The following is a 17,641-nucleotide window of genomic DNA, read 5'->3' as shown; positions in this document are numbered from 1 at the left end:
AAAAAACTGTCAATTTTTATCTTTATTTGATACTTAATCTTTTCCAAATCAGCAAAAATCACCTTATTCTAACTGTGAGATCAACAAGCTACAAGTTAAAATGCTACTACTATGTAATAGTTATTGAATTGGAAGCCTTTGTAAGAATTAACATGGATACATCAGTAATAATGAATGATAACTGGTATCATTTTTGGCAAGGTGACAAGTAGCAAAAAAGACCAATTTCATTGTTTGACACCTTCAAGTTGCTCAACATAAATATAAAGTAAGATTAGTTACCTTTGATATGGTCCTCCTTATTCTTCAAATGTAGTTTATCCACCATGTACCTTAGGATATGCCTATTTTTTTCTGGGAGAGGGGGCAAAAATCAATAGACCAGTGCCCCTTGGAGGGGTTTTACACTCAGTGAAATCATAACAGAATCAACTAACTTCCCGTAATACTCTAAAATAAAAAAGCCCTGCCCACAGGCCAGTCCTCAGTACTTTGAGAATGAATTGAAGGCATTGTTACTTGGAGAAGAAAACAATACAAAGTTAAATAACAATAAGTATATTTAAAATAAGAGTCAGAAATAGTAGAGGAGGATGTGTACAAGATATGTCTAAGATAAATTACATTCAAAGAACGAGGATGATCATCCAGAAGGTAGGTTTTGTCTTTCTTATGTTTTCCCTTCACATACCTTACATCCTCAGCCTAACCATCTTCAGCTGCTTTGTCAATGACTTCCCCTCCATCATAATGTCAGTACATTCATTCAACTCCATTCAAACTTTTCTCTGAAAATGAAGCAGTCCATGCCAGCCTATGATATAATCCTGGAAAATATCCAGGTTTGACCTGACAAATGCAGGCAATGCGTATTACAGAAATGCCAGAAAGTATTGTATTCAACCATAAAGTCTAGCCATCTGCCCATGATGTACAGCAGCAGCAAGACTATAGCAGAATCCCTACATTATCAATATCTCAAGCATTGCTCAGAAGCTTAAATGGACTAATCAGATCAACACAATGGCTACAAGAATACATAATACTGGTGTATTGCTTTTAGTTTACTTCTTGATCCACTATGTACAAGACTCAAAATTAGGAATATGATAGACCATTTGCCAGGATGATTGGAGCAACAAATACTCAGTAATTCAGAAGACAGCAATCTCCTTCATCTAATTCACCAGCCTCTGATATTGAATACTGGCCTACTGTGGTTGCAGTATGTGCTATCATAACTCACTAAGCTTTACTTTGATATCACCTCCCAACGTAGCAACTTTTATCTCCAAGCAGCAATGTCATGGGAATATTATCACCTGAAAATTCCCCTCCAAATCATAAGGTATGCTGGTTTGTATATATATCAAGATAAGGACATAGGAAATACGAACAGGGGTATGTATGTTGGCCCTTCGAGCCTGCTCAATCATTCGATAAGATAACGCTTGGTAATCTACTTTCACTCTACCATCCCACACTATCCCCTAACAGCCAAAATGTATCAATCTTTGTTTGTAATGTGTTCAATGAACATCCAATGGAGTAAGGAGTTCCTAAGATTCACAACCCTCCCTAAAACGTTAAACCCTTATTCTGAAACTGTGACCCGTAGTTTTGGACTTTCTAACCAGGGGAAATATCTACCCAGCATATACCCTGTCAAATCCCTTAAGAATTGTATATGTTTCAGGCAGCACGGTGGCGCAGTGGTTAGCACTGCTGCCTCACGCCGCCAAGGTCCCAGGTTCGGTCCCTGGTCACTGTCCGTGTGGAGTTTGCACATTCTCCCCGTGTTTGCATAGGTTTCGCCCCCAAAACCCAAAGATGTGCAGGGTAGGTGGATTGGCCACGCTAAATTGATCCTTAATTGGAAAAAATGAATTGTGTACTCTAAATTTATTTTTAAAAAATAAATAAAATGTATATGTTTCAATTAAATCACTTTTAATTCTTCTTTATTCTAGAGAATGTGGGTTACTCATTCTCTCCTCATAGGTCAATTTTCTCAATCTGAAAATGTTCCTTAATTGTTGTTGGGTCAAAGTCATGAAATTCCCTAACTAACCACCTCATACAAACAAATGGCCAAAAAAAAATCATGATCCTCAAAAGGCAACAAAGGATAGGCAATAAATGTAACCCTGCCAGCTTTGCCCCACATCACAACAACTAAATCAGGCCTTGCAATTGGGGGCAGGGTTACTTTAATTTGAGGTTAAGGTTGCCTTATGAATCAATTCACAAGAGAGTAACTTTAGATAAAAGTTCACAGAGTGGTACTTATTAAAAGGTATTAATATTAATCAAATGTATTCCGCTGAAAACAGAATCTAAAGGAAATCTATTAATGTTAACTCATGAGGATCGTTGTGTCATGAACTGGCCTTATCAATCCTTAAAGATAAACATTCCACAGTCCTTAGCTTTATGAAGTAACCTTAAGTTTTATTATTAGAAATTAAGAATTAATTTGCTTCATAATTTAATCCTATAAAATGTAAAAGCACAGAAAATATGTCTTCAATCATTGGTGATATTAGCTTTGAGGCTTGGAGTAAATAAATATTGCAAATACATTTTGTTGAAATATCATAATATATTAGAGTAAAATACTCTACATAATGAAACACATGTCATCCATTTGATGCTGAATGTTTTGAGGGTATTTTCTACATTAACCACTACAGGCGAAAAATTTTATTTGACAGTTTGTTTCTCTTAACTAAACCATCTGTGCCAAATTATGGAAAGTGATGAGTTTAACTGGCATTCTAAGAAAATGAATCCAATTTAGGAAGAATTAGGTAAAAATAGATCAGCTTTTGGTTGCTGGCCATTTAAAGCAAATAATTTATATTATGCAGAAATTATATAATGCTCTTTGAGAAGCAACAATACTTGCTGTCTGAAATGTTACGAACTAATCACAACAAAGCCACCAGAACCACAGTTTAGCACCGATACAGACCTGAAAGTAGTCTATTAAATCTTACATAAAACAAGCTGATCCTCCATTATGAAATAAAGGATGGCTCAAAACCATTCGTAAAGATCTTTTCCACAAGTGCTAAGAGACCAATCATTGTAATAGAAATACCACTACGATCAGGAAACAAATCCATGATGTGGGGAAAAAATGAAGCAGAAGCAGGCCTTCCACTGAAAGGAGCGTAAACCTTTCCTTACAGCACTCCTGCATCTCTTCAATCTGCTTCCCAAAGAGGAGTTCCTTGCCATAGGGGAAATCTAAGGAAACATATAGGGGGATGATAATTCTGATGCTTCCAAGATTGAGATACACAGGTAGAAATATATCTTGGGCAGTTCAACAAAACTCATCTGTTATATGTTGTTCCCAATATCAATTTACACTGACTTTAATGGAACGGAACATGTGGCCCACGTAATACCATCCAGGACAAATTTCTAACCCATGTCATGAAATTGTAGGTATATCAAACAAGGGTATGCTCTAAATCAATAGTATTTGGGTCAACTCAGGAGATGCCAAGAAGCAATTTACCTCAGGTCTTCTTATTGCTTTGTAAATCAAAAGACTACAATGGATAACAAGGACTTCAAAATCTCCAAGTGAATCAGCAGACTGAACTACTGTGATTGTATGAGATACATTGGAGGAGTAGGAGTAGCTGAAACCAAAATGAAATTTATGAAGCCAACATCCACCAATAAAGCAATTTTTTCTATGACAAAAGGTTGTGTCAGACAGCATACTTCAGCTAATTGTCTGGGATCTTTGACTTCAAACAGGACATCAAGATATATTTCTTCATTTCTTCAAGGTGGGAATACCAATAACCTTCATGATTACTTCAACAGCACCTTCCTTCCCTGTGATCTCTAAAACTGGGAAGCATGATATTATCCAAAAAAACTCCAAATCACACACCACATTACCTTGGGAAAATATTGTTCCTTCATACCAATCTTGGAATTTCACAACTAACATCATTGTGCAGGCACCAGAACTTCAGTGGTTCAAGGAGAAGACCTTCTCAGGGCAATTAATAATAATTGTTTATTTTCACAAGTAGGCTTCAATGAAGTTACTGTGAAAAGCCCCTAGGCCAACTAGGAATAGATAATAAATGTAGTCTTGCCAATATGTCCCAATATCAAGATTTTTAAAATCCATAAATATCAAGTAAGTCAGTAGTGTTCAAAAATATGTTTAAGTCACAATTGTGAATTGTAGTAATCGCAGTTCCTCGGTCAGAAAAAGTCATTGGGTTATGCCTTTTAAGAAATCAAATCAAAAATGGTTAGAAATTACTAACTGGAATATTGTGGCAGATAGTCCAAACTACATTGTACTGGACACTCTTTTACTTCTCCTGGCATTAAGGTTTTAATGAACAAATTAGAGAAAGGTGTCTCAACTGAAAATGATGACTGGCTTCCATTCTGGTCATCCAGATATCCCCAAGACTGATGCTCTTAAAACGGATCCGCCTCACTCACAAATAAGTTCAATGACTGCTTTAAAAGACAGAACTTTCTCAACATTAATTAACTATGCTTCTCTTCAGATTAGATTTCAGAGATTTTAATCCTTAAAATCTCCCAATGAATGAAAATGATTCAAACTTTCTCTGCCTTCAGAGAGAATGATCCACTACTGCACACTCACAATTTGAGCCAAGTATGGGAATAAATATCAACATACTTGTTGTGTGAAAGGTTACATTGAAGATATCTAATAGAAGAACTGAATCAAAGTTTCAAAAGCTGAACTGGGTAATTACAAAGCAGAAAATACTTCACAGAAGCCTTTCCTACTGAAAGGGTACAAAAAACAGCTCCAATGCTGCTGGCAGAAATGAGGAAAGAAACATTGCTGTGGAATGGCTTTCTGTGCAATGTGCACTTATGGTGGGTGGGGTTTGGGGGTGGTAGAGATTTAAAAATTCAAAACTCTCAAGAGGGCACTGTTCCAATGATTGGCTGCTGGCTGGATGATAGGACTGTCCTAAGGTATGTAGAGGATGAACGCATGAGGAAGAATCACCTTTGTCTGTAGACAGTAAAAGAAACAACTGATATTTAGATGCCTATCATTGAATCAAAATTTCTTTAGGTTTCTATGTTTAGAGGTGAAATATCTATTTACTTTTTCAAAATTATGATGGGACTATAACAGAGATTAAATGTTGTACAAAAATGTAACACAATAAAAATCCTGTTACAGAATTCTTAGTTGTTAGCATACATACGAAAGTGAATTGGATTTCTGGGCCTCGGCTAGCCGCAGTCTCTTGGCATGGTTCTTTCCTTGATAATGTGCCTGTGCCACAGCTGGGGAGCTAAAAGAGGCATCACAGAGTTTGCAGTAGTCATTTGCTGTGGCCAGTATCACACGACCTGCTGTCTTGGAGGACCCTGACTGAATGGAAAATAACATCCATCAATAATTCACAAACATAAAGGGGGAAAAATGATGAATGTTAAGTCTGCAGAGAGATCCTGTGCATTTAAGAAAAACACAATAACAGTTACTCTTTATTCTTGCATTGCATAGGTAGCAAAGACCAAATTCTTGGCAACATTCCAATATTCTAGTTATTAAAAATTTGCAATGTTTTCAGAATTAGGTCCTGTAAATGATTTTACAAAATCACTTTTGTGTCAATATGTAACCACTTTGATAAGAAAAGTATAAGAATCTATCATACTATGTGAAATATAACTCCAGTTTGTGTCAAGTCCAAGTTACAAAGTGCACCAATGGGCTCTCTGGGGGCAAGGTTGGAATAATTTCTCTTGCTTTATCAATGTGTATGCAGTTAACCTCCTTTTATTTAATACAAAGCTGGGTCTACACCAACAGAACAGCCATCGTTGTCAGAACACTCTCCCTGAACCAGTATTTCTGAATGTGGCTTTTGACAAGATTTTGAACAGTGAGCTGTAGTACACTATATCCCAGCTAGACATCACAGATAAGCTATTTTGATGGAGGTTTGCCCAATAGCAGGATATCTGAAAAGTTCAATCTTGTTATTCATTTTTTGCTGAATTTGTGCGGAATAATATTCCGCTACCAAAACAAAGGACTGGAGCTTTCTCATAATTTGCTGGTGGCTATCTTCTATTAGTTTGAATATGGCATCAGAAAAGATTCAGAGGTGCATAGCTGATCGGGAGGAATGGACATGGAAAGTGAATTTCCAGAAAATTACAGTATGTGCCAATTTCCAAAGAAAGTAAGCCAAAGGATAAGTGTGAAAATGAATTGCTGTCAAACCCATTAGACAACCAAAGGACCACAACTTTGGAGACTGCACCTACTTTGGGGGTCTAAATCATCACCATAAATTTACTACAGCTGAAAACATAAAATATTCCAGCCAGGGTTGCAAATGTTAGGATTTTGGCCCATTTCTTGTCCAATGGCAGTGGATTTAGGTAGCGGACACACACACACACACACACACACATGGAAGAGTGCAGGGGCAGTGGAGCAAGGGAGTTTAGAATGGAGGTTAGCACCACAGGTAGCTGAGATTTTTCAGAAGGGAAGTAGAAAAGCTAATTTGATATAAAATTGAATTAAAGCTTACTGCAGCACTTCAGCATGTAATCCAGGATGACAGTTAGTGCAGGATGTGTTTTTTTCCAGATCAGACATTAAACTAAAGTCTCACCTGTTCTTTCACCTGAATATGCAAGGGCCAATTATTTGTTTTCCTCATGAAGTGTTGGACATTCTTCCATACATTCTGGCCAATATTCAGATTTAATCAACAGCAGCATAAGATTAGTCATACATCTTTTGCTGTTACTGGGATCTCATTCATTAAGTTACAAAAGACTGATCTCCCTTTGAAATTAATTCAAACCCCAAGGCTTGTCTGCTTATTCACATGAGAAGGGCAGCACGGTAACACAGTGGTTAGCACTATTGCTTCAGAGCACCGCGGTCCCGGGTTCGATTCCCGCTTGGGACACTAGCTGTGTGGAGTCTGCACGTTCTCCCTGTGTCTGCGTGGCCTTCCCCCGGGTGCTCCGGTTTCCTCACACAAGCCCCGAAAGATGTGCTGTTAGGTGAATTGGACATTCTGAATTCTCCCTGTGTACCCGAACAGGTGCCAGAGTGTGGCGACCAGGGGATTTTCACAGTAACTTCATTGCGGTGTTAATGTGAGCCTACTTGTGACAATAATAAATATTATTATTAATAGAGTTACTAACTAGGGCCATACTTTGTCAGACTGGCAATCAGCATCGGGTTGCCCAATTACATACAATAAATTTCTTCCATGCCTGTCTCGCCCAACCTTCTGACAGATCAGATAAGATCCAGGTAGCGTGGCACTCCGAGGCTCAGCTTCGAAATCCAGCTCTGTCGAATTGAAAAAGGACAAGGCCTATTTTTACAGCATTAGCTGTGGTAAATAAGGTAAGTTTAAAGGTCCATTGAAATTGCTAGGCCAGGGACATGGTAATTGTGTACGGTGAGTCAATAGGATTTTGGGGGCATCGGGGGGGAAATCAGAGGTATTGGTTGGGTGTGGGGATAAGGGCAGGCCCGTGGGGTGTGGAGAAGTCCCGTGTGAATAGTAGGAATCCCATGGGGATCGGGGGGGATGTTGTGGTATACTGTGGGGCAAGCGGGCCGGTGGATGGAGTCTTGTGGCAGGGGTCAGTCTGGTTCTCTACAATAGTTACCCATTTAAGAACTTATAATTCTTATAACTTTTTCTTTTTTTTTGTAAAACATTTTATTAAGGCATTTATATATATATATATATATATATTTATCAAACACAACCATAAAAAAAAGCAAGCGAACAGGAATACAAATAATCAGAACAAATAAATGTCTAACCACCCGCTCCCATAAGTGAGCTTTATCTTCTCCAGCCTGAGGAACTCTGCCAGGTCGCTCACCCAATCCCCCGGTTTCGGCGGTACCAAATCACGCCATTCCAATAAAATCCGTCTCCGGGCTACCAGGGAGGCAAAGGCCAGGACATCGGCGTCTCTCGCCCCTAGACTCCCAGCTCTTCTGACACTCCAAAGATCGCTGCCACTTCCGGACTCGGGACCACCTTCACTCCCAAGACCTCCGAAATAACATCGGCGAATCCCCGCCAGAATTTCCCAAGCCTTGGGCAGGCCCAAAACATGTGGACATGATTCGCGAGCCCACCCACTCACCACCCATACCTATCCTCCACCCCTTCAAAAAACCTACTCATCCTAGCCACAGTCATGTGAACCACTTTAAACTGAATAAGGCTCAGCCTAGCACATGACGAGTGTGCATTCACCCTCCTCAAAGCCTCCTCCCACAGCCCAGCCTCCATTTTTCTCCCTAACTCTTCCTCCCACTTACGCTTCACAACCTCAATCGGGGCTCCTTCCCAGTCCATCAACTCCTTATAAATTTCCAAAACTTTACCCTCACCTACCACTGTTTTTGTCACCACCTTGTCCTGCAGCCCCTGGGGTGGCAGGTGGGGAAAGGATAGTACTTGCTTCCTGACAAAATCCCTCACTTGTAAATACTGGAAACCCATTCCCGATGGGCAACTCAAATTCCTCTACCAACTCCTCCAAGCTCAAAAAGCTGCCCCCCCACGAATAGATCCCCAAATCTCTCTTTCCCCACCGTTGCCACCCCCGAAATCCCCATCTAACCCCCTGGAGCAAATCTATGATTCCCACAGATTGGTGCCAAACCGAGGCCCCCTGCAGCCTCAGGTGCTGCTGCCACTGTCCCCACACCCTGAGGGCCGCCACCACTACTGGGTTTGTGGAGTACCTGGCCAGCGAGAATGGAAGAGGCGCCGTCAACAGTGCCCCTAACACAAATCCTGACACGAGGCTGCTTCCATCTGCTCACATACCTACCCCTTCCCCACCACCTACTTCCTGACCATGGTTATATTCACCATCCAGTAATAATTCATCAAGTTTGGGAGAGCCAGCCCTCCCTCCTCGACCCTGGTGCAGCAGCACCTCCTTCACCCGCGGAACCTGACCCACCCAAACAAACCCCAAAATCAGTGCATTCACCCTCCTAAAAAACGCCTGAGGAATGAAGATCAGGATATTCTGGAACACATAAGAATCTTGGGAGAACTATCACCTTCACAGATTGCATCCGTCCTGCCAACGACAGCGGGAGCACATCCCACCTCCTAAAATCCCTCATCTGTTCCACCAACCGAGCCAAATTCAGCTAATGCAGCCGCTCCCACCCCCACACCACCTGAATGCTCAAATTCCGAAAGCTCGCCACCATTACTCTAAACGGCAACTCCACCAACCTTCTCTCCTGCTCCTCACTTGGATCGGAAAAACCTCGCTCTGCCCCATATTCAATTTGTACCCAGAGAACAGACCACATTCTTCCAATATGCCCATAATCCCAATAACTTCCGAAGGATATGATATAGAGCAGTAAATCATCCACGTACGACGAGACCCTATGCTCCACCCGCCCCATCCCCTGACAATCCCATGATGCTCTCAGCACCACTGCCAATAGCTCTGTAGCCAAGGCAAAGAGCAATGGGGAGAGTGGGCATCCTTGCCTCGTCCCCCGGTGCAACTTGAAATACTCCGAATTCACCTGGTGCGTTCGCACAATAGCTCTCGGTGCCCGGTACAACAGCTGGACCTAATCTACTAACCCCTGCCCAAATCCAAACCACCCCAATACCTTCCACAAATAGTCCCACTCCACCCGGTCAAAGACCTTCTCTGCATCCAAGGCGACCATCACCTCCACACTTTGTCCCTCCAGGGGCATCATTATAACATTTAACAACTGGCTGATGTTAGCCGATAGTTGCCTCCCCTTAACAAACCCCATCTGGTCCTCCCCTACCACCCCAGGCACACAGTCCTCAATCCTTGAGGCCAGGATCTTGGCCAGCAACCTAGCGTCCACATTTAATAATAAGATTGGCCAGTAAAATCCACACTGCTCCGAATCACACAGATTTCACAGTGCAGAAGGCCATTTGGCCCATCAAGTCTGCACCAATCCTTGGAAAGAGCACCCTACCTAAGCCCACACCTTCACCCTATCCCCACCCTAACCCGTAACCCCACCTTACCTTTTTTTGGACACGAAGGGCAATTTAGCATAGCCAATCCACCTACCCCTGCACATCTTTGGACTGTGGGAATCCTTATCCCTTTTTAAAATTAAGGAGATCGAGGCTTGTGATAACTGAGGGAGGAGCACCCCCTGCTCCTTTGCCTCATGAACGCCCTTAACAGCAGGGGCCCCAAGTCCTCAGAAAATATCTTATATAATTCCACCGGGAACCCGTTTGCGCCTGGGGCCTTCCCCGCCTGCATCGCCCCCATATCTTCCAAGACCTCCACCAGCCCAATGGGGGCTCCCAGTCCACCAGGTTCTCCACCACTCTAGGGAACTCAAACTCATCCAAAAAATGCCTTATTCCCTCCACCCCGACAGGGGGTTCCGACTCATGCAGTTCCTTATAAAATTCCCCGAACACCCCATTCACTGCCACCGGGGTCCAAGACCGTATTCTCCCTCCTATCCTTCACCTTTCCAATCTCCCTCGCCGCCTCCTGCTTCCTCAATTGATGTGGCAACATCCTACTCACCTTTTACCCGTATTCATAGACCTCCCATCCTAGTCCTCCTCTGCCTTACAAGTGAATATCAGTCCAAACTCCGTCTGAAGTTTCTGTCGCTCCCTCAACAACCCCGAATACCTCCTATCCACCTGCAGAATCTCATCCACTAACCTAGTCATTCTACCCGTCCCCCCAATCCCCTGATTCACCTGCAAGTCCACCCAATGCGGCGCGTGGTCCGAAACCACAATCGCCGAGTACTCCGAACCGACCACCCCCGTCAACAACATCCTATCCATCACAAAATAGTCGATCCGGAAGTACACTATGTACGTGGGAGAAAAACATAAATTCCCTCGGCCTCCCAATCCTCCACGAGTCCACTCCTCCCATACTCTCCATAAACCCTTTCAGTTCCCTCGCCACCGCTGATACCCTCCCCGAACCCGGACTTGACCGATCCAATTTCGGCTCAAAAACAGTGTTAAAATCCCCCCCCCTCAACCCTCTCACATTCCATATGATCAGCCTGGTTGATCAACCTCGTGTTGGAGCTGATACAGTTGAAAGTTGTACATAGGGCACACCTCACAAAATCAAAGATGGGCCGGATGTTTGAGGGGGGTGGAAGATGTTTGTGAGCGATGTGGGAGGGGGCCCGCAAACACGTTCATATCTTTTGGTCCTGCCTGAATCTGGAAAGATTTTGGAGGGTGGTATTCAGTACAATCTCGGGGTCTTGCACATGTATGTGGAATCTTGAGTTTTATTCCCTTAGCTGGTAACTGGGATTTCAAAATTTGTCTACTTCAAACAAAAGATTAATGGCCCTGAACACACTCGAAATGCAAGTTCCTTCATTTTTAAAAACATCATAAGGAGGTATATTCTATAACCCGATTTACTCAATGCAGATTAATGCTGATTGCCTAAACTTTTGTCCATAAATAAAACAAGCAACTGTCAGACGGACGATTGCCCTTGGTCTTGACTGCATAGATAGAACACTAAAGATCTGTAAACACGGCCAGGAAAAAAGACTAACTAGAATTTGTGCAAAGTTTTAGCACCATTTCCTGAGATACCTAACAGACACTCTGAGGAATAACTTTTATAGCCAGTCAAAGGACTGCCCATTCTATCCAAATGTCAAACCATGCAAAATGGATCTATCATCATACTGTGAAGCTTTTTAACACAGGAAAGCCAAACGAATAGCAGTCCATCTGAAAAATTAAAAACACATTAGGAATTCATGGTTTTGAATGTTTTGGACAATTTCTAAAAATAAGTTTGAAATATTCTATAATGTTACTACCAGATGCACTATTTAATTTTTCATAACCTTGGACAGCCATTGATATGTAGAATTTGAATTTTCAAGAGGTGATTGACAGGCTGCAATGGTTGTCAAATTGATTTATCAGCATGCCAGACAATACTGAGCAAGTTAATATTGAGCAGAAAGTTCCAACAACACCAATGCTATATTTGTGAAGTTAACTCACAGGAGTAAATCCTTTCCCCAGATGTTTACAAAATTCTCTATATATACTCTTGCCAATTGTCGAGGCATTTTCTTTAGAGCATTTGTGTTCTTTGAGCTCTGGTGTGAAGCCTCTTCCACTTTGAAATGAACTGTGCTTTCCATTAAAAGATGATCATCTGATGCACATTGCACTTTAGATGCCATGCTGGGAAATGCTTTGAGGCACTGTTGACATGTTTCTAAGTATCTCTAGTATCTCTTCCATCTCCTCCTCATCTGTTTCCTTCAAAAAGGGTTTCTTTAGCAGCTTTGCTTTGTGATTCATAAAGAAAAGTGAAAATAAGATAGGCATACCCTGAGCAACTAAGAATTTCTTCAATATCCAGCTCCCATATCTTGTTGCAAGAGCTTTGCTATCGAAGTTGTTCCGATGAACTACATTAATATGCACTACATTTTTGTCAGTAATAAACCACATCTTTTGTTTAAAGTGCTTGCTGGATATAATCTTCTTTCAAAAGTTAAATTAGCTGGATTATTTCACAAGGGAAAAGGATTACCTAGGTTGAACAACTTGCACTCCGAGCAAGTAAGGTATTTGTGAGGAATTCACAACAGATTATGCAGCTATGTGAATGCTATGTCACTGTAACTAAGTTAAGTGATCCGTTTTCCCAAACAGATTTAGTGGGGGCACAGCAGTATCTTTGTGTATGAAAGTTAATAAGATTCAGGCAGTTCTTACTCCAATCAAGTCTCCCAAGTTTTGCATTTACCTCTTATCTTTACATTGTTACACACATCTTGAGTAGCTGATACAATAGCAATATTTAAGTATCATCCTTGGTCCATTGGTAGCATACTTGCTTCTGAATCACAAGTCATGGGTTCAAGCTCCACTCCAAAGATTTGACATTATCTGTGCTGATGATTCAGTGTGCTACTGAGGAAGTATGTACTGCACTGCTAGAGGTACTGTTTATCAGCAGAGGCATTACATTGAAGCCCAATCTATTCTCGAGTGTAAAGGTTCCCATGGTGCTTTGAAGAGTTGAACCTTGCAACCAATATCACTAAAATCAGAATATCAAGTTTCTTCTTGATATCCAATTTTAATGCCAAGGCAATGTGTTAAGAATTTGCAAGAGTACAAATAAGTAGTCTTACCCCCTCTAATTAGATATTGCTCTAAGGTTAGCAGTTTGTCTGAGGTATGAACAAGACACACGTGAATGGCTGCTTGTATTTGTTCCTGATCACACTATTCAGAAACCTATCTGTACATGTCAGATGATTTAACACCTAATACAATATTGGCCCTCCAGTACTTTGGGATATCCTTAGTACGTGAACGGTGCTATATGCAAGTTCCTTCTTTTCAAAATTGCTGTGAGTGGTGGAAAATTGACTGCACAATCACAGTACTATTGCATATAGTTAAAGTAAATTACAATGGTGACAACTGAATTATACAGCTTTGCAGGAAACAAATAATAATTATAATTTTCAGTCATTTTTTCACATCTGGATGATCTCCTATTAGCATATATTTACATTACCTGGGATGCTGGTGGATGGAGTTGTGTGCCTGGCTGATCTACAAAATGGGTCACTTTGGGAGCAGCCACACACTGATGCCCAGCATAGTAATTACGAAGTTTCTTTGAGTGGTTTTTACCCTAAAAAAACAAATGTTAACAAATTATTTGGGTAGAGAGAACAGCCACTATGTAATGAATTTATATGTTGTGACACTATACTCAGAAAAATATCTTCACCTGTATATAACAAAACATTACACAATAAAAAAATATTGTGTTGCATCGGTCATATTTGTCCTGCTTTCATGAAGCCCTCAGGCCTCTGCCAACTTTCAACAGACCGTTTCTCCACATTTTCATATTATCCTTAAGCTTACCTCAAATTGTTTCCAAAATGAATTTGAAAAAGACAAATTATGAGAAGCTATGAAGATATTTCTTATGTCAATAAAACAAAGTAATTGTCAGGTTGATGTTTGTCCAAACTGCTGAGTTCAGATAAAAGGCTTGATAAAGATATGTTTCTCCTGCCACAGATGTTGCCTGACCTGCTGAGTGTTTCCAGAATATTCTGCTTTTATTGTTATATGCAGTAAAATTTGATTGCAGGAAAATGCCAGAGTAATTTTCATAACTAAATATCATAATTGAAGGAGCATGCCATGCGTGATTTATAGCACACCTATAAAGCACACCCACAAATCTTATATAGGTAAGGATTCCAGCTAGCAGCACAAATCTATGACACAGCATTAGTAAAGGTAAATTGTCCGAGGTGACCATAGGCTGCTTTCCCCTTTTGAGGATCGCCACACTTCAGGCCAAGGGTAAAGGTGAGAAAGCAGGCTTTCATGAATAACCGGTACAAGAATTGAACCCGTGCTGCTGACCTTGTTCTGCATCACAAACCAGCTGTCTAACCCACTGAGCTAAACTGGCCCCTCATTAGTACCACTGCTGCGGAAAATCTCAACGGTAGTCAATTAATTTCTAAATGAGAAACAGGGCAGCACGGTAGCACTGTGGTTTCACAGCGCCAGGGTCCCTGGTTCGATTCCCTGCTGGGTCACTGTCTGTGCGGAATCTGCACATTCTCCCAGTGTCTGCGTGGGTTTCCTCCGGGTGCTCCAGTTTCCTCCCACAGTCCAAAGACGTGCAGGTTAGATGGATTGGCCATGATAAATTGCCCTTAGTGACCAAAAAAGTTAGGGGGGACATTGGGTTACGGGGATAGGGTGGAAGTGAGGGCTTAAGTGGGTCGGTGCAGGCTCGATGGGCCGAATGGCCTCCTTCTGCACTGTATGTTCTATGTAAGATAAAGGTAACATAAAATAAAAATAGAAAGGAACTGATAAAATTGAATATCTTTAAAAACCATTTTTTCAAAATAAATTGAGAGTACCAATTAGTTTTTTCCAATTAAGGGGCAATTTAGTGTGGCCAATGCACCTAACCTGCACATCTTTGGGTTGTGGGGGTGTAACCCACGCAGACACGGGGAGAATGTGCAAACTCCACACAGACAGTGACCCCGGGCCAGGATCGAACCCGGGTCATCAGCGTCGTGAGGCAGCAGTGCTAACCACGGCGCCACCGTGCCGCCCTTTAACAACCATTTTAACCTGGGAATAGTGTCCTGGTATTTTTCAGGTCACCATGCAATAGAATGTATGGTTGATGACATGGAAACGATTTGGTTTCTTTCATGTAAATTCAAACAGAAAGCACCAGGATTTGCATCCTATAGCTCTTTCATGAGGCTTGTTTAGGAATCCCCCCACCATTTAAGAATGTGTTACAGAGTGTTATTATTGTGTATCATCTTATTTAAATTCTAAGGGTCCTTCCTCTGATTCCCTTTTTTCCCCTTTCTTTATTTATGCCGTTATCATTTTTGATTCTGGGATGCTTAATGAAAATGTATCTTTAAGTCAAGGAGCTGAGAGGAGGAGGAATTCAAGAAGATGCAACATAATATATGGTGCTGTTAGCTTTGGACAGCAAGACCCAGACCTTTCGGCACCAGAGATAATGGGGTGGGACTCCGTTCGAATAATTGGCTGGTGGCCAATGAATTGCCCAAAATGCCTTATTATGCCTGTTAACAGGTGGTAATTGGGTCCTACTCAAGTGGAATGGTTTTCAGAGAGCTCAGGTTTGAGTCCTGGACACTCAGGGGAAAGGACCATCTCTCTCTTCTCTCTCTCTCTCCAGAAAGACTGTGAGTTGCTGTATTTCTGAAACTGCATAGACCTGATTGAATCGGCAGTGAAAACCATTACAGACTGGAAAGCAGAAATCTCACCCTGAAAGCCTGGTTTGAAGGACAGTGTGCTAGAAACAACCATCTGAAACAAAGACTCATCTTTTATTTGTAAGTTTACACCCCTCTCCTTCCCTCTGTGTTGTCAGTCTTGTGTATGTGTGTGCAGTGGTAGGGGTAAGTTAAAATGAGGGATTAGGAATTAGAGGATAGATTTTGTTTTTAAAATTTAAAGTACCCATTTCTTTTTCCATCAAGGGGCAATTTAGCGTGGTCAATTCACCTACCCTGCGCATCTTTTTGGGTTGTGGGGGTGAGAGACGGGGAGAATGTGCAAACTCCACACGGAAAGTGACCCACGGCTGGGATCGACCCCGGGTCCTAGGCACCGTGAGGCAGCAGTGCTAACCACTGCACCACCATGCTGTCCAAATTAGGCCATATTAGACCAAAGTTAACTAATTGTTTTTGCTGTATATTTCATGATAGTTCTTGTTATAAATAAAAAGTAATTGTGTTTAAACTTACAAACTTGGTGACTGTGATTATTGGGCAGCCAAGGGCCAAAGACTTTGGATATTTTTCTAAGAATTATTGGTTAATTCAATTGTGTTGTGACCCCGGGTCAAGTGGGGCTGGAATTGACCGTGCACTAGCCCAGGATGTTGAAACATAATCCATTGCTAAGTGCTGTAATGTAATTTGTTGTTACCTGTGTATATTCACATGTAATTGTCAGTCTAATTCTATTTTGTTACTGTTGTTTTAATGTTTAGCTAGTTGCTCCCATTTTTGAGTCCATATTATATTTTAAACTTTGTTATTTAATATATAAAAGATTAACTTTCATCACATTGTTTCGACTACCTTTTTATGGTCAAGGTGTCACATCTTTTCGGCGACGAGGATAGGATAAAAAAAATTGAGTTTCAGCACACTAAACACTTTTACTTGACAAATGGAATTGCCAACAAGGCTACAAAGCGCGCAATTCTCCTGAGTGTGAACGGGGCGAAGACCTACAAGCTAGTGAGAAACTTAACTACGCCATAGAAACCGGGGGATTTTTAATTTGAGGATTTAGTTACACTTGTTCCAGTTACACTCGTTCAGAATCACCACAATCCTAACCCCTCAGTACAACGTTTCAAATTCCATAGTGATTTTCAGAAGAAGAGACAGTCTGTAGATACTTTTGTTACTGAATTGAGCCAGCTCTCTGAACATTGCGAATTTGGGACTGTTTTGGTCGACATGCTTCAGGACAGACCAGTTTGCGGCATTAACAAGGACAGCATTCAGCAGCATTTGCTGGCAGAAGCCACACTTACTTTCAAGAAGAAGTAGAAGTTTCTCAGGACATGGAAATAGATGCCAATGATGCAAAAGATATTCAGAAGGCCAATGGCAGCATGCACTGCATCAAATAGAAAAAGAAGCTGCAAGTCAAAAGGTGGTGACAGGGGAGGGAGAGTCACATTATGCAAATCATTGTAAGCTTTTTGTCACCAGTGTAACCAAAAGGGGCATTTAGCAAAAAAGTGCCAGGGTTCTAAGAGGAAGTCGAAGGCTGAGCAGTGAGATTAAAATGCAAGGAAGTATCTGTGGACGGCGTATTGCCTGGAAAGCTCAGACCTGGCAGTGGAGCATGGTTACGGAGTTTAACAAGAGTGAGCAGCGTGAAGATCCCATTTATGCTATAGTGGATGTCGATGGACAGAAAATCGAGATAATCAGTGAAAAGACCGTCAGGAA

The 17,641-nt window shown here is 41.4% G+C and overlaps 1 protein-coding gene across 4 annotated transcripts in view; it reads right to left on the bottom strand.

The window, feature by feature from the left end:
• The window catches only part of zmat3 (zinc finger, matrin-type 3), a 79,215-nt gene that overhangs the window by 21,668 nt on the left and 39,906 nt on the right, over positions 1–17,641 (bottom strand). For all 4 annotated transcript variants that reach the window (XM_072474360.1, XM_072474361.1, XM_072474359.1 and 1 more), the window contains 2 exons: positions 13,642–13,761; positions 5,241–5,410 (listed from right to left, as the gene is read on the bottom strand). In XM_072474360.1, coding sequence (XP_072330461.1) covers positions 5,241–5,410; positions 13,642–13,761 — 290 coding nt within the window. The remainder of the gene's footprint in view (positions 1–5,240; positions 5,411–13,641; positions 13,762–17,641) is intronic.

This window comes from Scyliorhinus torazame, chromosome 14 (assembly GCF_047496885.1).
Source record: "Scyliorhinus torazame isolate Kashiwa2021f chromosome 14, sScyTor2.1, whole genome shotgun sequence".
NCBI lineage: Eukaryota > Metazoa > Chordata > Chondrichthyes > Carcharhiniformes > Scyliorhinidae > Scyliorhinus > Scyliorhinus torazame.
This window is presented reverse-complemented; position numbering and strand designations above follow the sequence as displayed.